A 19091-nucleotide genomic window follows, 5' to 3' on the forward strand; every position below is an offset into this window, starting at 1 on the left:
TTTTCAATTATCGCAGACTAACGCACGACTGAGTAAGAATGCCCGCCATGGACTCTCAAATTACCGAGAAACGAATTCGTCGTTGACTCGTGTGAGAGACAACAACAAAACCTAGTAATTGAAAGCTGAGCCGCGCACTGTGACAGAGCACCGTTCATACAGTTGCTGGGAAACACTTTTCTATTATATAGTTATAGTACTTGCTGATGCACTGTTTTGGTATAAGTGACTGACTGTTGTTTAACACTGCATCAGCAAGTACTATAGTTCATAGACCAGAGACTGACACAGTGCATTGAAGAAACTGTTATAGTTTAAGTTGTTTTTAATTGAAATGTTTGTTCTTGTGTTGTGGTGAGGGTAAGAAGTTGTACTAATGTAGAGCCATATGGGGTTGCGTTTCATGTAGAGAATGTTGTAGCTGGTTGACACAAACTCTAATAATGTGTTTCGCGTTCCTTAACCAAAAATCATTACTGCACAAAGAATTAAGCTTGGCAGTAAAATTTTCACAAAAAATTTCAAGTGCAAAAAATTAAACTTTAAAATGATGGTTTTTACTGGGGCCGGATGTTTGCTTAGTAAAGCCGCAGTACAAAAATTGAACAGAGAAAACAAATGAAAGACGATATGTTTTCCGTCTGTGACGCAATTTGGGAAATTCCAGCACGTAATATAAATTACACCTGGATTCCGTTTGCCTCGACTTGTTTTTAAACTCGTTAATTTACTCCGTAACCGAACCCTTGAAGCAATGATAAGAAACAAAAGATAAAAACACGATGTCTGGTTCCGCCCAACCTGCTGTGAAATGAACCCGCCCCCGACTCAGTGTAAGGTGACGACAAAACCGTGTGCTTGAAAGCTTGCGGTGGTAGCGGTGACACCACATCAGGTGCTGGAAAATACTTGGCTATGAATTGCAATTTAAGAACGCTACAATTTATAACCAGTATGTTTTAGAAGTGTTTGATCTGTTCTTTGGTTGCATTTTGTGTTTTAAGATTATGGGTGAGATGAGATTTACGACTTCTGAAAAAATACGTGCTTTGTGCAAAGAATTTCGCTGTCGGTACTGATTGGTTGCAATGAATTAGTGTTGAAACGCAAGGACGCTTTGTGTAAAGTGAAGTCAGTAATTGCTCGTTCACAAACTTGAGTGAGAGTAAATGCGTACCAGCAACCTCTTTATTGTGGCTAGAAAAGATTTAGTTATAAACAGTAAACAATGTTTTTTTTTAATTTACGCCAATGTAATCTGGGAATAGTAAATCAGATGCAGGGTAATATCTTTATCAAGTACATAAATGCTTAAAGTGAGGTGTGCAACTTGACCAGTTATCCGTGCCATATTTGTTGTTAACTATCCATCGCCAGTCAAACATATGTGAGACGCACTTTCTTAAAGTGGTGATTTTTCGCTCTTCGTTGATTTAACGTTTTTAATTGGTTCGAAAGAGTTTTGACGTATTTAAGGTTTCAAGGTTGTTGCGCAAACCAACAGGTAGAAAAAAACGACAAACTAACCCGGACCAAGGTTTCATTATTGCAGAGAAACAGCAAAAAACATTGTCGGTGGTTTTCTCCGTTCAACCAAACGTCAAAGATTCGTTTTAGGTAAAGGTTGTTCCGCATGACCTGTCGCCATTCGTGCGAGCAACAGTTTGACGCCGTGCACAAAAGACGTTCAATTGAAAATGTACGTAATGGTGTCATACTTGCCTCAATGTGCACAACAAGCACAAAAGTCTTGACAAGTTTAATTGAATGAGTCAGCGTTTCAAAAAGTAAAATAAAAAAAATATATTCCCGTATTCCAGTGGACCTTTTTTTGCTGACCATTGGTTGTCATGCTTGCGCTCTGTTCTCAGGCCACTGTTGACGTAGACCGCGTTCTATAGCAAGCAATGATGACAAAATTTGGTTAAATTTTTTAATTAAGATTTACGATACTCGATTACTCGGCATACTCAATTGATCGCTTGGTGATTATGTGAACGAGCAAAACGCGAGGTAATAAGCCGACAAATTACCAAACCACGTTTATCAGACTCACATTTTCCTGTCCGTATGACAAAGCGCTAAGAAAACAAAAAAATTTTACGTAGTGGTGCAATCTGGGAAATTCCACCTAATTTATTTTACACCCGAATTCCTTTTTGCTCGACTTGCTGTGAAACTCTTAATTTACTCAGTCCGAAATCGACCCCTTGAAGATAAAAACCGCGTCCTGCCCGGTTCTGCCCGACTTGCAGTAAAATGAACGCGTCGCCGACTCTCAAGACAAGTTAAAACAAAATCCATTGTTTGAAAGTTTGCGGTGGTAGCGGTGAGTGAACACTATTAGAAATGTCGGAATTTGGTAAAGCTGGTAAACACAATCGGGCGTTATGTAGTAGAATTTATTGGTGTTGGCAAATACTTTGTTACGAATTGCAGTCGAAATCATCTACAATTTATTACCAATATAATTTAATGATGCACTGCATTACTTCAAATCGAAGTGTACTTGGATTGTGTTTTATATGTTGTGAGATTATGGGTGAAATGAGATGTAGGATTTGGTGAAAGGAAATAAACAACACGTGTTTCGCGCAAAGAATTCTGCTGTTGGTACTGATTTGGGTGGCAAGGTATTGGTGTTGGCTGATTATGTCGGAAATACGTAAGGAAGATTTGTATGAAGTGATGTCACTATTTGTTCGTTTACAAACTTTGCGTGACAGTAAATGCTTTCCAGCAACCATTTCAGTTTACATAGGAAAGTATTTGTTAATATTTCACAAATGTTTTTGCAATTTACGCCAATGTGAGCAGGGAACTGATGAGCACATAAAGTTAAATGCTTAAGGTGATGTGTGCAACTTGAGCAGTTATCCGTGCCATATTTGCTGTTAACTATCCATTGCCAGTCAAACATATGTGAGACGCACTTTTTTGAGTGGTGATTTTTTGCTTTTACTTGATTTAACGTTTAATTCGGTCGCAAGAATATTCATGTAATTGTGTCATCAATTTGGAAAGTTGAATCAAAACATAATGTCAATGGAAATGTTGGTAAATTTGAATGGGGACCATCTATTAGCTAGCGTCCTTTTTTAGTTGACCCGAATACTCGGGGATTCCCAGTTTTTTTCTGACCATGTTTTCAGGTTGTTGCGCAAACCAAAGGTAGGAAAAAACAACTAGCCAACTCGGGTTTCCCCTTGCATTGAAAAATTCGGGTTACGTAGTTTGTTGTTCCGCATGACTGGCCGACATTCTTGCGCTGTTTGATCAAGCCACAGTTGACCCACACCAAGGTTCTGTAGCAAATTTATGCAATAAAATTCTAATATTCAAATTTACGATCGTGTTTAAGTATCTTACAGGACACTACGGCATGTGGACGAGTAAAACATGATGGTACAACGAACCCACTTGTAATTAAACCTACTTTCCTGTCCGAATGACGAAGCTCTTAGCAAAAAATCGAGCTCTCCGCGCATTTCGCGTTGCTCGTTTGTCTGTGATTCTCAAGCCCTGCTTCGGTCTACTTACCGAACCGTGAAGCCGTAACAAATGAACCCATTATTTGCAGGTTCCGTTGCAGCCTCAGCCCGAACACCGTTCAAAATGTTTTCTGACAAACTACATATAGCGACTGTGGTTTTGGCGAATATTTGGAAATGAATTTTAACAGCTGCAGACACTTTTTCCGGCATGTTTTGTTTATGGATTTTAATGGTTGCAACGACAGTGTTAAGATTGATACCGACCGATATTTTCAGAATCTAAGTGGAGAAATATGTCGTGTTGATTCAACAAAATAAGGGTGTCACACAGTGAATGTTGATGATGTATTTAATGCGCCCAAACGAAGCAATGGGTGTTGGTTAATTGTGGTTGAAATTCAATACACAAGGAAACGCTATGTTAAGTGGTGTCTGCATTTGCTTGCGTGACGTCAGACGCGCACCAAGTTCAAACGTCCGTAAAAAACAAGGACTTTAGTGGCAGAATTTTTTTCGTTGCATCAATGCTGGGCTGTTATTTAGAAACCGTTGGTGGTTTATGAAGGAAATTTTTTAGGACTAGGTCTAGAGCAAGTGGACAAAGTTGTATGTTTTTGCTGATGTTGTGATGACGTTATCGCGTGAAGGAATCTTTGTAAATTCTGAAATTTAACATTAGATTTCGTCAAAGAAATTTATGCGTGTTTTTTTCAGCGCTTGGAAATGTTGAAATAACAAATATTTTCACAGAAATAGACGAGAGTAAACATGGCTGGTTTGATGAAAAAACGTTCTTTGGGCTCTTTAGGACAAAAAGACAAAGAACTCAGCAGCACACCGAAGAAAAGTTGGATGGGAATGGGAACGTCGGGTAATTTTCGTTATGTTTACCAACTCTATACATATCAAAAAGCGAAATCGATGTTTGTTAATAAATTTGCTGACATAAATAGGTTTGTTGCGTCATAATAGATGCTGTACCATAGTGCAGTAGATTGCTGTCGCAGAGAAAAAGACAATGCCCAACTGAGGGCCAGATTTTTGTACAGTTAATGGGCAAGTCATTCTTTATTTGTCCACAAAACAAAAATTTTCGGTAAAATATTGTTAGCAAGTGCACATGTTTTTGGTTTGATGCCAATCGATATCTTGCATTTGTTTGTTTGTTTCAGATGCAGAAAATGAGATGATGAATGAAGTGTTCGACACAAAAGGTAATGATCGTTCTTCTGTTTCACTATATGGGACTGATATCTATTGTACATGACGTGACCACATACGTGAGACTTCTTCACGTTCTTTGACGCCCGTCAGGACAGCTCCATACATCTGTGGATGATTACATAAAGTTTAAAATAAATAAAACATATTATTGTGTTCTGCATGCAGAACAAACCCGTTGTTAGTGTTTTTGATAATGGAAATTAATTGTAAACTGTGTTCTTTTACACGTTTTGATGACAACAGGAGAAGAGCGTGAATATCAAGCAGTGCAAATCGTGCTACCTGATGTTGATACAAATGGGGGTTATTGCATCAACGATCAAGAAATTGAAAGGATATTCGGGCAACCCAGTGTGGCTAACACCCCTGTTGCTATCTACTCCGTAACTGGGGCTTTTCGTAAAGGAAAATCGTTTATGATGAATTTCTTTTCACGATATTTATCTGCTGTGAACGAGAACGCGGTTAGAGATTAATTTTTATTCACCTGTTAAAGCTAAAAACCAGGTATTCTAACATTTTAGACTGAGGATTGGTTGAAATCGAAAGAAGACAAACTGAACAAAGGATTCATTTGGAGAGGAGGATCAGAGAGACACACGGAAGGAATTTGGATTTGGGATGAACCGTACTTTATTCAAACACCAAAGGGAGAGGTAAAATCCTCATGTCCACTTATTTTTTTTCTACTGTGGGATTCGATTCGTTAAATAGGATTTGTATATTACATTAAACAAACTAAAAACCCCTGGAACTACGGGTAATCATCACCAATCCTTGCATGTTTAGGTGGCTTTGTTTCTGATGGATACTGAGGGTGCGTTCGATCACCAAAGCACTGTCAAGAATTGCTCTGTTATATTTGGTCTCAGCACTCTGCTGAGTTCTGTACAAATATACAATGTTCAAAATCACATACAGGAAGACACTTTGCAGTATCTGCAGGTGGGACGATTTTTTCCCCATATATTTTCTTCAAATTCCTTGTTTTCATTCATTTTTCCCGTTTATGGTTTCAGCTTTTTACGGATTACGCCAAGGTTGCCAAGCAAAATGATAAGGATGAAGAAATGCCATTTCAAGTTAGTAAACCTTAATTACAATCACAATTTGTTACAACATTTGCCTTTGGTAATTCCTTAAAAAGTAATTTACACAAAAGATTCAAAAACGAATTGCTTGCGTTGAAACACAACTTACATAAAAACGTGCCCAGTTTTCATCCTGCAGTGATCGATGGTTCGCCTTCATCCAAAACTTAATGGTGGATTCACATCCTCTCATTGTTATAGAGACTGATGTTTCTTATCCGCGACTGGTCAGACAAATCGTTCGCATATGGATTTAACGGGGGAAACAAATATTTAAGAGACGTCTTAGTGCCCCTGATGCAAAACCGAGACACAGCATCAGTTCGAAACGACTTTCGAAAATCTTTTGAGAAAATTACATGTTCTTTGATGCCTCATCCCGGATATGAAGTATCCGAAAGGGATGAAGAGCAGGCAAACGATATAAAAATATCTGGTAGGTTTGACCAAATTCACATTTATCTCAATTGCTTGAACATTATTGCTTTCCAACAGACGTGAGAGATATTTTCTTACAAACTGTCGACATCATGGTGCGGGAACTTTTTTCACCGGATAAAATTGTGGCGAAACGAATCAACAAAAAACCCGTGACTGGAATCGATCTCATCAACTACACACTTTCCTACTTCGAAGTATTTAGTAGCGGAACAATGCCGGAAGTGCAAACAATTATGCAGGTAATGAGAATCAAATTCCAGCTATTACATTTAACGTTGGTGCAAAATAAGAATATTTTCCAATCTAACTTTTGTGTTTTTTTTGTTCTATATCGTGGTAATGATTGTAATACAACACAATGAAAGTAAAACCGGCAGCCAAAAAAGATAGTTTGATTGATTTTGACATAACACACACGAGTAGGGGACACGGATAATCACATGATATATTGCGGCACATTCCACAAATTACGCTCAGCTGTGCCACGAATTATAAAGTTGCATACATGGAAAATAAATATCATGTGTTTGTTCATAAACCATTTTTCCTGTAGGCTACGGCCGAAGCTGCGATTTTAAAAGTCATCCATGATTGCAAAGTCACTTACTGGAATGAAATGAATTCGGTAAGACTTCATAATAAACCGGCACCAACATCCAACTTATTTAGCAACTTTTTTCAAGAAATTGGGCAACAAATACAAAAGTAGGAGTGAGTTAAATTCACTCCACCTTGATAGCAAGACACAGGCTTTGAACCAGTTCGATGAACAACGCAAATTGGGGGACAAAGATTTCATTGCGAAGTATCGGAAATTGCTGGTCAAAAACATAGAACAGAATTTGACTGAGTTTGAGCAATTGAACAAGTCTCTTGTGGTAAGTAAAGCCATGATTATTACCGTGTCCTGATCACCTTCAAACCAGCTCATTTAAATTCTGCAAATTAGTAAAGTAGGCAGTGTCGGATTTTGTATAATGTACTTTTCGCTCGCTTTCTGGTACTGATTGCTAAAAATATGTACAAACTTGATATGATGTATTAGTTGCTCACTGCTGACCCCTCGTGGTGGTCTTATCCAGTGATTGCAACAGCGAACCAGTGATTCCTCTATCTTGATTCTTATCGCACCTGAATTTCGTGTCTCCTGGTATATACGGGACTCTGTATGTCTGTTACGTATTCGGCCACCCATTAATTTGTCCACATTACCATTTGGTAGACCTCTAAGGGGGTTGGGGTTGGTGTTGGGACAGTTTTCGGTCCACATGTTTTTTTCGGCCTCCAAATATGATTGTTTCTTTGGAGCTAAAAAGGATTTCCATGAATACAAGGCATTTAGCAGCAGTGTCTCAACAAACGTCCTGCAACGAAATACATTTTTCCCCTAAAAACTCTTTCGTTGACAAAAGATATAATTTATGAAGCGAAATACTACAATGAGTCGTCTAGCTTTGTGCGTTTCCTTTTCTTTTCATCAATGTTTATATTAACAGGAAAATATTAAAGAAGAAGTACGGAACGTGATGGAAGAAGCAAAGAACAAATACGAGACTTGTATTGAAAAAGTGAGAGATTTGTGCATGGATTTTGTAATTTAAAATGTCATCTAATATTTGAAAGTGGGATTTCCTCGGATCTAAGACTGCAACCTGACTCATTTTTCAGTACATTGGTGGTGAGTATGTGGATGAATCGTCACTTAGCAATGAAGATCAGAAGTGCAAAGAAGAGGTTTTGGAATCGTTCAACACAAAAACAACCAACCTCCCACAGGAAATTGCCGTAATCTACAAAACTCAACTTAAGGAACAACTTGCTCATAAATTTGACAAAGTGAAAGAAAATAACAAACACAAACTTGTGAGTTTTTCATCACAAAACAATTTTTCCTCTTTACGAATCCTGCCTTGACCAAAATGTCTCTGAAATGTTTTAGGAGAGATACAAACAACAACTGGAAAGAAATTCTCAGAATGCATCCAACTCGTATAAACTAGAGATGGAAGAGGTAAGTGGTTGGTTGGTTGGTGAATGGTTATTTTAAAAACACCCATTGGAGTGTGGTCTCTCAATAACCATCCTAGATAGATTAGCACAGATATAACCCTAATGTATTTCTTTTCGTGGTGACAACATAACTTGTTTTTCGTGCATCCACGTGATACCGCAAACCAACATCACCTCACTAACAAACAAAATACACAATGTATCTGGATAAAACATGTAAACGGCAACAAAATGTTTCGTGCTTTTTGTAAAGTCATTAGTAAAATGAGAGAAAGCTTTCACTTTGTAACAAACTACAATTTCGACAGAAAACTAATCAGTGCACATTGTCCGACGATGAGTTTACTGATGTTCACAACCTTGCTGAAAACAAAGCCTTGAATGAATTTGATTCCGCATTCACTGAGAATAGCGATGACTACAAGAACATGGAAAGGAACTATTTACTTAAATGGATCCAACAGATCAAAGACAACTATCAAAAATCAAATGAAACTAGAAGGGTAAACGCTTTAACATTAGATCCAGTTCAAAAGATACATTTGACGTTTGTATATCCAGTATTTAATAAACGGAATACTTTTAGGAATTGGCTCTGAAAAAAATTATTTCGGAGACGTTGGAAGATGTGAAACAAGAATACGTTTCTGCAATGACAAGTGTATGTTGTATACTTGACTGTAAAGTGTCTATATAAGTATTTTTTATTATAAAATAACAGTCAGTCTCTTATAAAAGCAGTGCACAAGCAAGCATATAGTTATTATGAAACGTATTTGTAATTTAGACAAACTTTGTTGAAGAAGGCGAACTCGAACAACTACATTTGGAAAGCAAAACGAACGCAGAAACTTATCTGGTTTCCAAAGACAATCTGTATGAGAAATGCAAGTTGCAGTTTAACGCAATGATCGAAAGTGAATACAGAGAGATGAAAAGGGTCAACAGGGACACAAAGGTAATCTTACTTTGATTTACACGATTGTCATAGACCTTCTGTAAAGAGTTCGAATCTTACATAGTTCGTTTATATTTGCATTAGATAAGATTTGAGCAGGAATTGTCAAGACCTTCAAAATCTGCAATCTTAAAGTATATACTTTGAGTTGTACACGCTTTTTTCTCTAAAAGTAAATCCTTTCAGCAACGAGTCGTACAATGCAATTGCTTATCATAATATTGTTAGGAAACCAATCATATAAAAACGCGTAAAAATATCCATGATGCATATTTGCTATTAGATTGAAAGGAAACACGCAACAATTTGCTGTAGATGTGGTGTTTCAAAGACAACTTATTGTGCTTTCGAAGAATTATTAACCTCATAAGCAACAACTTGATTCTTAATTTGTTCATTTAATTTTTTTAGATAAGATTTGACCAGGAAGGAAAAAACGCTGTTCGAAATGCTAAACTGGCTTTTGAAGATTGCCTACGAAGTGTAAGTTTGATTACTGTACTGCATTATTTCATTCCTTTGGCGCCGGGGCTGGCGTGACTCATTGCGCCCAGGTAGTGTAAAACTTACAGTTTAAATTAGATTGATCTTCTGGCATAAAAATAACGTACCGTATTCTTCCGATGTTTCGTCTGCCATACAGAAATACTTTATCAGGGTTCAAAACTTATTTCTCCCCAAACGTTATAAACGCAGGCGCCACTTTAAACCATCATTAAGAGTATAGAAGGCGCTGCAATATCTATTTTAGTAGGTGTGGAATTAGCGACACTTATACAACAATTACCTAAATGCAACGGGGGTCCTTACAATTTCCAAACTACTATCGGACAAAGATAGGGAACATATTAATAATGTAATGGCATTTCACAAAAACATTCGTCGCAGCCTCCGAAAAAATTTAATCCAGACAGAACGCGAATATCTGTTGAGAGCAGAATTCAAAACATGATAAATTTTATTTATTTTTACCTGTTGACTATATTGACTTTTACTTAACTTTATTTCTACTTTTGAATGTGCATAACTGCTTTAAATCTATACCAAACAAGTTTTTAATACGACAAGGTTTAAATATTTTTTTTCATAGTCTACGTGTGGAAAATATGTTGACCAAATTTCCCAACTTGAAGTTGAGACGAAATCAAGCTCAGAAGCCTTCAGAATATTCGAGGAAATGTCAACAAACTTACCACCAGAAATTAAAGAAATCTACCGACAAGAACTGGAAGAAACCATGAATCAGCAAAAGGATGAATTCAACCGGAACAACAATGACAAGCTTGTAAGTTGACGAGTGTGGTTTGGTTTTAATTCAATTGTGGTGACAAAAATATTTCCATTTTAGGAAGAAATAAAGATTTCACTAGGGAAGCTCACGGATCTCTGCTATAGGAATTATGTGCAAGCAATGAAACCGGTATAATTTTATGAAATCAACGAAGATTTAGTTTAATTACAAACAAAATTGTGCGTCACAACATGAGCATGAGTTGTAAAAACGATTCCTTGTGTAGAAATGTGCAGAGCAGATCATGTCCGATGAAGATTTTAACGAAGCTCACAAGAAAGCAAATACCGAAGCATTGGATACATTTGAAAGCTCAGATGTTGGTTTGAACACAACTGAAAGAAGCGAGACAAAGGAAAAACTTCTACTGCGAATCAATGGGCGTCAAAGTAAATTTGAAGCAACCGTTGAAAAAAACAGGGTAAGGACACACATCGACTGTTGTAATTTTTATGAAAATGTACGTAAGCAACTGCATGAAAAGGGGATTTAATATTGTGCAGAAACCGCTTAACGCCTATGTAAACAAACGTTATTATTGATTCCACAATATCACGTAAAATCGTTTTGGGTCATCCTGTATATATACAGAGCATCACATTTGGGGTTAAGTCATATGATATATCTTTTGATATATTCTCTGCCCAAAAGCATCGAAAGCCTGCAGTCAAACCAAACCTGGGTGAAACAAACCTGCTCAGTTATTCCGTATTTTTATTGCAGGAAGAAATGGAAACTAAGACAAGGGAAACCCTGAAGGCTGCAGCAAGTGTTTATTCCTCCAAAATGAAAGAGGTAAGCAAGATAAGTTCACAGGCTGCCAACTGCCATACCGACCGATGCGCTTGTTGTTTCAAACACACTGGACTTATAGCGCCCTCTGACGTATAACAACAATAAAGTTGTAACCATCACCCAAATGATTTACGAATGAAATAAGGATGTTTTGTTTTCAGAAATACAGTCAAGGTTACGTCAGCGAACAAATTCTCGGAAAAACATCTGCGAAAAGCAAAGAAAAAGCCATGAAAATGATCAGTTCTGTCAAAGATAAAACAGTCGTGAATAAGTGTAACGAACTACTAGAAGCCATCATTGACAGCGAATATGAGGAAATCAAAATGAAAAATAAGGTTTGTCATTTAAACATACAAAGTATTTCAGCGGTGACCAATTTTAAAAACAAATCTTAAAAAAAAGTTCTTTCTGAATTGGTTTTAAATCGTGAAGAAAATGACGGTGGATTTATAAATCTAATCACTGTTTGTGGCATAAACATTTATTTTTCTTCTATCTGTTCTGCTATTCTGTTCACCACATATGTTATAAAATTTACCAGTTTAACTACTTTATGATACAGACATTCATTAATTTTCTTTTTTGAGCTTTGAGAATAATATGCAACACAGTCTAGGCGATGAGCATTATTTCAAGGTAAAATGCCACATTTAATATATCTAGGGGCGAATGGAGCAAGAACTTGACGAAAATTTGACAAAAGCTATGGAATTTCACGCTTCTGCGTTAATGAAGGTATCATTCACATGTAGAGAAAAACCTGGAGCTTTCGGTAATACAAACTGTAGACGTCCTTACTCATAAACTGTTGGGTTTGTAGGGAAGTGGTGGGAAGTACATGGAGGAACGTTTGATGCCAGGATTGGAACAAAGTTGCCGGGTTCAAGCTCTTCAATTTTTAAAGAATGAAACCAAACAATATCCAGGGGAGGTAATTGCAAACTATCAACGTGAACTGGAGATCCTGTTGTATCAGGAATGGAAGCAGTTCCAGGAGGAAAATTATCACAAATTTGTAAGTTTAGTACTACAATTGCGGAAGTCATGCATTTTGTTATGACATGAGGTAAACATAAAAGAGCTGAATGATTTCTCTGAATTTGCAGGTGGAAATGAAACTTGAACTTGAAAGGGAAGTAGAATCTGCATCTAACAAGTATCAAGAAATTATGCAGGAGGTGTGTTTTTACTAGGAAAATATATTTTAGGGATGGCCTGGTTAACGATTTGGGCTCTGACATTAACTATTCGCATAAAATAAATAATAATTGATGTTCATGGCCAGGGTGGTAAGGGTTCGAATCCTGGGGAGGAATATAATGTCAGGGTGGGATCATTAAAAATATATTAAATGCAGTGATTCTAAAAACATGGCATGTTTTACTTGATTGCAAAACGCGTAGGCAAACCTTGCTACGTTTATTGTTAACAAATGTATTGTGTTATTTTTAAGACTTGCTCAAATGAAGTTATGACCGATGAAGACTTCGAAATAGTTCATCTGAAAATTCAAAAAGAAGCGATGGAAGAATTCGTGAGATCAAAAGTGGGCGGAAATTCTCAACTAAAAGGTGAAGAACAGAAGAGATTAATCATTGTGATGGAACAAAGCAAAAGCAGCTTCAGAAAAGACAATGAAATACAAAGGGTGAGTAAATATAATGGTTTTCACCTAAAAAAATGAAAAGGGTTTGTTAATTTTTTGAAGAGGAATGCAGAAGTTGAAGCATTGGAAAAATTGGAGAAAGCCGCAAAAAATTATCGGCTGGAAATTGAAAAGGTGATGACACAGTTACCCCAATCTAATTTAACAATACTCATTATCCTCTTTCCGGTTGGTAGCACGACATCTAGAAACATAACTTGCACTTTTGACAGACTTGCAACGACAAATACATTGACGGAGAGAAACTTGAACAAGCTCACAATGAGAGCAAGGAAAAAGCTGAAACAATTGTCACTTCTTTTGATAAAAAACATCTCATCAAAGACTTCATGTCAAAGTTTGAAGAATTAATCGACAACGAATATCAAAAGATACAGAACAAAAACAAAGGTTTGAAGGTAAAACAGTTGGTTTACAAAGAGTTTGTGTCATTATGATACACTAAGTTTTCTCCGACTCAAACACCTTTTAAAATGTGGTAAATTTTTTGCTTACCTTGCAGGACAAGGCAATCAATGAATTTAGACAACGAAAACTTGAAGCATATGAGAGTTACCTCAAAAGTATCGACTATGTAAGTATAAATACGTATTTTAATTTTTCTGATACTGAGTCGGCTGCACTGCTATTAGTTGGGACAGAAAAAATGACGTCGTTGACTACTTAAAATAAGTCGTATCAGTATTATGTTACACTGTTCTTTTCTTGGCACCAAGGAAAACAGGCGATTTTATCAATTTTTTTTCAACAATAAAAGTATTGCAAAAAGAGCTCTTTGATAACAATACGATACTTTTCCAAAGGCAGTGCCCATATGTATTGTTATCCAGCAATTCGATTTCAACAGGGAAAGTTTATGAAACCGGATTTTTGACTTTGTTGATACGCAGGTGACTCAGCAATACATGAATGCAGAGGAGATGCAGGCTGTTCACCAACAGGAAATTGACAAAGCATTGGAGAAATATAACAGGGGTGATGACAATGAACCTCAGACTGATTTTGAGTTGTTGAGGAATCGCTTGGAGGATGGAATGAAAGAACATTGCCTGATTATTGGCAAACGAAACAATGATTTAAAGGTAAAACAACATGTAGTAAGAGTCATGCTTGAAAGTAACATATTCAAAAAAACAAAGAAATAATATGAAATAAAGTTCTATTTGCTTAATTAAACTCAAATATCTTTGATACAGTGGATGCTTGAGGAAAAAGGGGAGAAGGTTTTACAAAGCATCAAAATGACCTACATCAAGTTAATGGATGAGGTGACTTGGTTTGTGTCAAATATTTCTTGATTCTATGCAGATTTTTGCACTCCTTGAAAGGATTTGACAATTGAGTGGTTATATGTATTGATAAGTGATAAATTAGTAGAATCATTTTGAACTAACCGGCAAAAATCAGCATACGCTGCCACTTGTGTTTTTAATTTTAAGATGTGTAATGGAACATACGTTGAGCCTTCGGCACTGCAGGCAACCCATCAACAATTTAAGGACGAAGTTGAAAACAGATTTACTGAACAACTCGGAGTGAGCGCTTCCGACATCGTCAAGAAATTGGTTGAAAAATGCCACAATGAGTTGGACGAACATTTTAAGAGCGTCGAAAAACTAAATGAGAATAACAAGAATGCACAAAAACGCAAACGTCGTAAAAAGTTCGCAAACATTTTTGGAGGCATTGGGAAACTTGTCGGAAAACTTATAGGCATGCAATTGGGTTCTGGAGGTATGACCGCTGGTGGTCAAATGGGAGGCGCCATAGGCGAATCACTAGGGAACTTTTTTGCCAGAATTTCTGAAAGTAAGGAATCTGATAAAGTACGCAACAAAACCAGTACAACATGAATGTTAAGGCAGAAATGCATTTATCTCGCCGTAGCATGTGTCTTTTATGTATGTACATTAACTCAATTTATGTGAGATATTGGTAACTGTATCATTTGTAAAATTTCGTTAATTGATGTTTGTATAGCAACATTCACAAGCGTCATTAAGAATTAACATTCTTACTGTAAAGTGTATTTTTAGTTTGTTTGCTGTGTATATTCCAAATCTTCTTGTGCTGTGTAGTGTATATTTTACACTCTTTCCGATTTTTTGCATATATGTGCATATATAAACCTTGGAGAGGAAAAGATCTGTACAATTTACTACACAAATCCTCGATACGATAGCTGTGATCACCAAGGTCAGGGCCTGTGCAGCATGCGATCTTATCATGTGATAGCATTATTACGATGGTAGAGATCTCCTTTGTTAGTGTTGAGGTCGCTGGAGGCTGTCCGCTTGGGCACCAATTGCACCTCAGTCGGTAGAGCGCTGAAATTGAACCCACGAGCCACGTTCGAAATTGTAATTAAGTGACGCAACAATACGAAAATGGGACGTTATTTAGTTCAATAAAATGTGATCATTTTATTAAGTGGCGGGAAGGAAATGCTGATAATTCAAGCAACCTCTTGTGTATGCCAATATTCATCATAATATCAATTTGCTTAAAATTGAAATTTTTTAGGGCGAATTTTTGAAAACAAAAGTAGGGCTCCAGTTCTGTTCGGAATGACATTTAGGAAGTGTTAGTGATTGGAATTTTGCATTTGTTTGGTTATGGCCTGGTCCTTTGCTTTTGACTTACTAGCTCTTTACTGACATCAGGTGGTATTTATTGGTTTAGTGCCACCAAGTTGTGTACAAGAAAACATAGAATGGTAAAACTTGCCTGGCGATCTGAATCCGTGGACTGACGATAAGTGATTCGGGTTGTGACCAATAACAGGCAAATTTAAATTGACACTAATTGTCAATATTCGGGTGGATAGCGGAAAAGATCATGAAGAGCGGAAAAGGTTGTCTTGCTGTGCTAGACAGAAAGCTTAGTAAACCAACCCTGTTGAAGAGCAGTCCCGTCGTCATCCAACCATTTAATGCGTTAGGTTTGTCCTGATTCGATACAAAATAGCAAGTTTGGCTTGTACACATTTCCGTCAAAAAGTCACGCGAAACATCGAGGGTTTTTGTGGTGTTGTTTGTTTTACTTGTCGCTTGAAATGGGATTTTGTTGAGCATTGGACAGGGTAATGTGCGATAATGGGCGATTTGCAAACGTTTGCATAATAATTCCTTATGAGGATACGAAACCAATTAATTTTGTCATCAACGGGTTTCATTACTTTGTGCGAAAATGGCAAATTTATGTGATTGCAGAATCAAGTCGTGCCTGCGTTTCGTTTGGCTTGACTTGCTTTGAACGTTGAACCCAGTCGAGCTTGTTGAGGACCTATAGTGAAAATGCAACAACCATAACAAAAACATTGTACGTGGTACCTTGCTGGCAAACACTTCAGTGTAACAAGATGTAGAGTATATTGCTCTTGGCAAATTCTCGTATTTGCGTTTCAAAAAATCTTTCCAAAACTTGGTTAGGCGTGTATGAGGTGGTTTTAACCAAATGCTATCGTGCACTAGTGAGGTATAGACGATGTTGCAACGATTCAAAGTGCGAATTTTAATAAAAGGCTCACTCCACGCGAAAATGAAGTTTAATTTGTATAGTTATCATAACGTAAGATCGTTTTGTAATTTTGGGTGAATAATGAGAGCGAATGCATAGTAAACAGAGCAAGACCTGAAGTATTTTTGCTTGTAATTTGCTTGTTAACGTTTTTCCATAATTTGAAAATTTCATATTTTTATTTTTTCCCGTCGTGATAGCAAGTGTAATTACACGGTAAACAGGTGCAATGTAAGTGATTGTTTGTACATAGGCAAAGCCTTGTTACATAAAATTCGCTGAACGCATAATTTAATCCGCAAAAACCATTCAAGGGTATTTATTAACTTCACTTTTCGTTCATGTTAAAGAAATATGTGTGCCATGCTCGGTAGAATGTAAAAAGCGGCTTCCGTTGGAGTGAGTAGCAATCAGATTTGTAGTTCTATTTAATAAAGCTTGGTAATTCAATTCAGGCTTTCTGCTTGGAAGCAGTTATATAGTACGTTATTGGAAGGGGCGCCAAAAGTCAGTTCCTCATGCAGTTTGTAAAACCTATGTATGTCTCACCTGTTTGGAAATTTCGTCTTTGTAAAGAGTTGTTGACAGATTAGTGACGGATGTCTACCTATCATATTTAACTTCCTTGCAGAACATAAATCGGAGGGCGCCATCTTACTTTTGTGCATCATAATAAGATGGAAGTTAATCAATGCAAGTGTTTGTTTAAACTTTTGCTATTAAAAAAAGCCTTCTATCAAGCGTTTTGGGTTGATAAGTGCCTTTTCTCGATTATCTAATTCACGATTATGTAAGCTCTTCATAAAGCTGGATTGTTGCTAAAGTAAAACAAATTTCTCGGCAGAAGCAAAGGTAGGCATGGCTAAAAAAGTTCAAAATTTTATGTTGAACACTTTGGATGCTCTTGAAAAATATGGGGAAAGTTCATCACAAACTTCTGATCTTCCGCAGTTTCCGTTCAAAAGGTCAAAGCGAAGTGAGATTAAACTTAAATTTCATGGTTGGTCACGAAGATCTGCAGGAGAGCATGGAGACAACGAGCGAGTGTTTCAGTTAATTCGCGATACGGTGGAGGAAGTTACAGGAGCTTCTGTGGAAAATTTCGATCAGAATCGAATGATTTTAACTCTTTCACATGAAAATCCAGCTGTAATTACTCGCGTTGAAAATAAGCACAGAAGTGGCGAGCTGAAGGAAGAGATACACAACCGACTGGAAAGATACAACGTGACGAGAACAGCACCAGTAAATTTCTCATTCATTGAAATTCTCCCCAACGAAAATACTCAACGAAACGCCAAATTACAAACTGCAGGTCCCACAAAACAAACCGCCAAATGTGTAGCACAAAAGGTAAGTAAACATCATTTGTAACACCAAAATGAAATTAACCTTATTTGTAATTTATGACCCTTGTTGAACCAAAGTTCATGTTACTAATCGGTATAGAAAGTAAGTTTATGAATCTCCGAAATAAGTGCTGTACGTTATACCAATAACACCTAAAATTACACAATTACACATTTCATAAACTGGCAAAATTACATGATTGAAACTAAAACATTTGGCTCAACTATTTCAAACAATTACAACGTTCCAATTGTCCTGTAAACATTTTAATAACAAATGCTTCTGAAACGAGTGTTGTTGCAGAATCAATCGTTCAATAAAGAAATAAATATTTTCGAACCATCAGAATTTTTGCTTACTGCCAAATTTGCTATTAATGTGATGTGTTTATGGTGTGTTTAAGAGTGGCACCAACTCTAAACCAGCAGCAAAATCAAATTATGGGTGGAATGTGCCTGATGGAAACACACCAATACCCCGACAAACAATTCCTGACAAAAGACCACCAACAGTTGCCAGCAAACCCTTGAAAAAAAGCAGCGTGTTTAGTGGTGCAATGAAAAAGGCGACAAAGTTTATCAATCCCACGCCAGGTGGGTAAACATGTCAACACTAAAACTATTTTTTAACGTAAAATTCAAAGTTTGGAAATCATCTGGAGATGCGGCGGCGAAAATGGACGAAAACATTTTGGCCAACCCTAAAGGAATGGGATATTCAGAAACACAAGTTTTGAGTGCTGCTAAACAAGCATGTAAGGCTGGCAATGTTTGAACATAATCTCTAATCCGTAACACACTGAAGAAGATTTAACTTTAAAAAAATAGATTTAAATTATGGGAGATACCAATGAAAAACACGTGGAAATATTTCCGTTTTCAATACGAGTTTGTGTTTACACAGATGCAGAAGAAAGTTTGACATACATCAATCAAATACCGGACATCCTTAAGCCAGGTATGGAAACGGAAAAAATGTAACAAAATAATTACTAATGCCTTTAAAATTTGCAGAAGAGCGTGAATATCAAGCAGTGCAAATCGTGCTACCTGATGTCGATACAAATGGGGGTTATTGCATCAACGATCAAGAAATTGAAAGGATATTCGGGCAAACCAGTGTGGCTAACACCCCTGTTGCTATCTACTCCGTAGCTGGGGCTTTTCGCAAAGGAAAATCTTTCATACTGAATTTTTTTTTGCGATATTTATTTCTAATTTTTCCCAGAGACAAAAACCTGGCATTCTGA

The 19091-nt window shown here is 36.9% G+C and overlaps 2 protein-coding genes across 7 annotated transcripts; both read left to right on the top strand.

Annotated features, from left to right (window-relative positions):
• Nucleotides 1-876: 876 nt before the first annotated feature.
• LOC145898949 (uncharacterized) lies at nt 877-15116 on the top strand. Of its 6 annotated transcripts, XM_082987627.1 has the most exons (34): nt 980-3302; nt 3372-3700; nt 4245-4365; nt 4667-4708; nt 4962-5182; nt 5243-5374; nt 5508-5663; nt 5738-5800; nt 6011-6245; nt 6305-6489; nt 6804-6875; nt 6934-7128; nt 7747-7818; nt 7919-8113; nt 8190-8261; nt 8569-8763; nt 8847-8921; nt 9048-9218; nt 9630-9701; nt 10309-10503; nt 10567-10638; nt 10736-10930; nt 11233-11304; nt 11466-11642; nt 11971-12042; nt 12128-12322; nt 12414-12485; nt 12761-12955; nt 13016-13087; nt 13186-13371; nt 13476-13547; nt 13864-14055; nt 14170-14241; nt 14413-15116. In XM_082987627.1, the coding sequence occupies exons 3-34, from the start codon at nt 4263-4265 to the stop codon at nt 14824-14826; spliced, it is 4509 nt and encodes a 1502-aa protein (XP_082843753.1). In that variant the 5' UTR covers nt 980-3302; nt 3372-3700; nt 4245-4262; the 3' UTR covers nt 14827-15116. The 6 variants fall into 6 exon arrangements, with proteins under 6 accessions (XP_082843754.1, XP_082843753.1, XP_082843752.1 ...); XM_082987628.1 differs by lacking the exons at nt 980-3302; nt 3372-3700 and adding an exon at nt 877-895; XM_082987626.1 differs by having other exon boundaries at nt 980-3700.
• Nucleotides 15117-17341: 2225 nt separating this feature from the next.
• LOC145898966 (uncharacterized) lies at nt 17342-19091 on the top strand. Its single transcript, XM_082987664.1, has 5 exons — nt 17342-17845; nt 18246-18435; nt 18486-18596; nt 18746-18799; nt 18856-19091. Exons 1-5 carry the CDS (start codon nt 17351-17353, stop codon nt 19089-19091), a joined length of 1086 nt encoding a protein of 361 aa, XP_082843790.1. The 5' UTR covers nt 17342-17350.

This window comes from Ascidia mentula, chromosome 4 (genome assembly GCF_947561715.1).
Source record: "Ascidia mentula chromosome 4, kaAscMent1.1, whole genome shotgun sequence".
Classification (NCBI taxonomy): Eukaryota; Metazoa; Chordata; class Ascidiacea; order Phlebobranchia; family Ascidiidae; genus Ascidia; species Ascidia mentula.

Coding starts and splice junctions, on each gene's coding strand:
- LOC145898949 (XM_082987628.1), top strand. CDS start 4,263: ATGGCTGGTTTGATGAAAAAACGTTCTTTGGGCTCTTTAGGACAAAAA. Junction 7,129..7,746: donor AATTGAACAAGTCTCTTGTG/GTAAGTAAAGCC, acceptor TTATATTAACAG/GAAAATATTAAAGAAGAAGT. Junction 8,764..8,846: donor AATCAAATGAAACTAGAAGG/GTAAACGCTTTA, acceptor GAATACTTTTAG/GAATTGGCTCTGAAAAAAAT.
- LOC145898966 (XM_082987664.1), top strand. CDS start 17,351: ATGGCTAAAAAAGTTCAAAATTTTATGTTGAACACTTTGGATGCTCTT. Junction 18,436..18,485: donor GTTTATCAATCCCACGCCAG/GTGGGTAAACAT, acceptor TAAAATTCAAAG/TTTGGAAATCATCTGGAGAT. Junction 18,800..18,855: donor ACCGGACATCCTTAAGCCAG/GTATGGAAACGG, acceptor TAAAATTTGCAG/AAGAGCGTGAATATCAAGCA.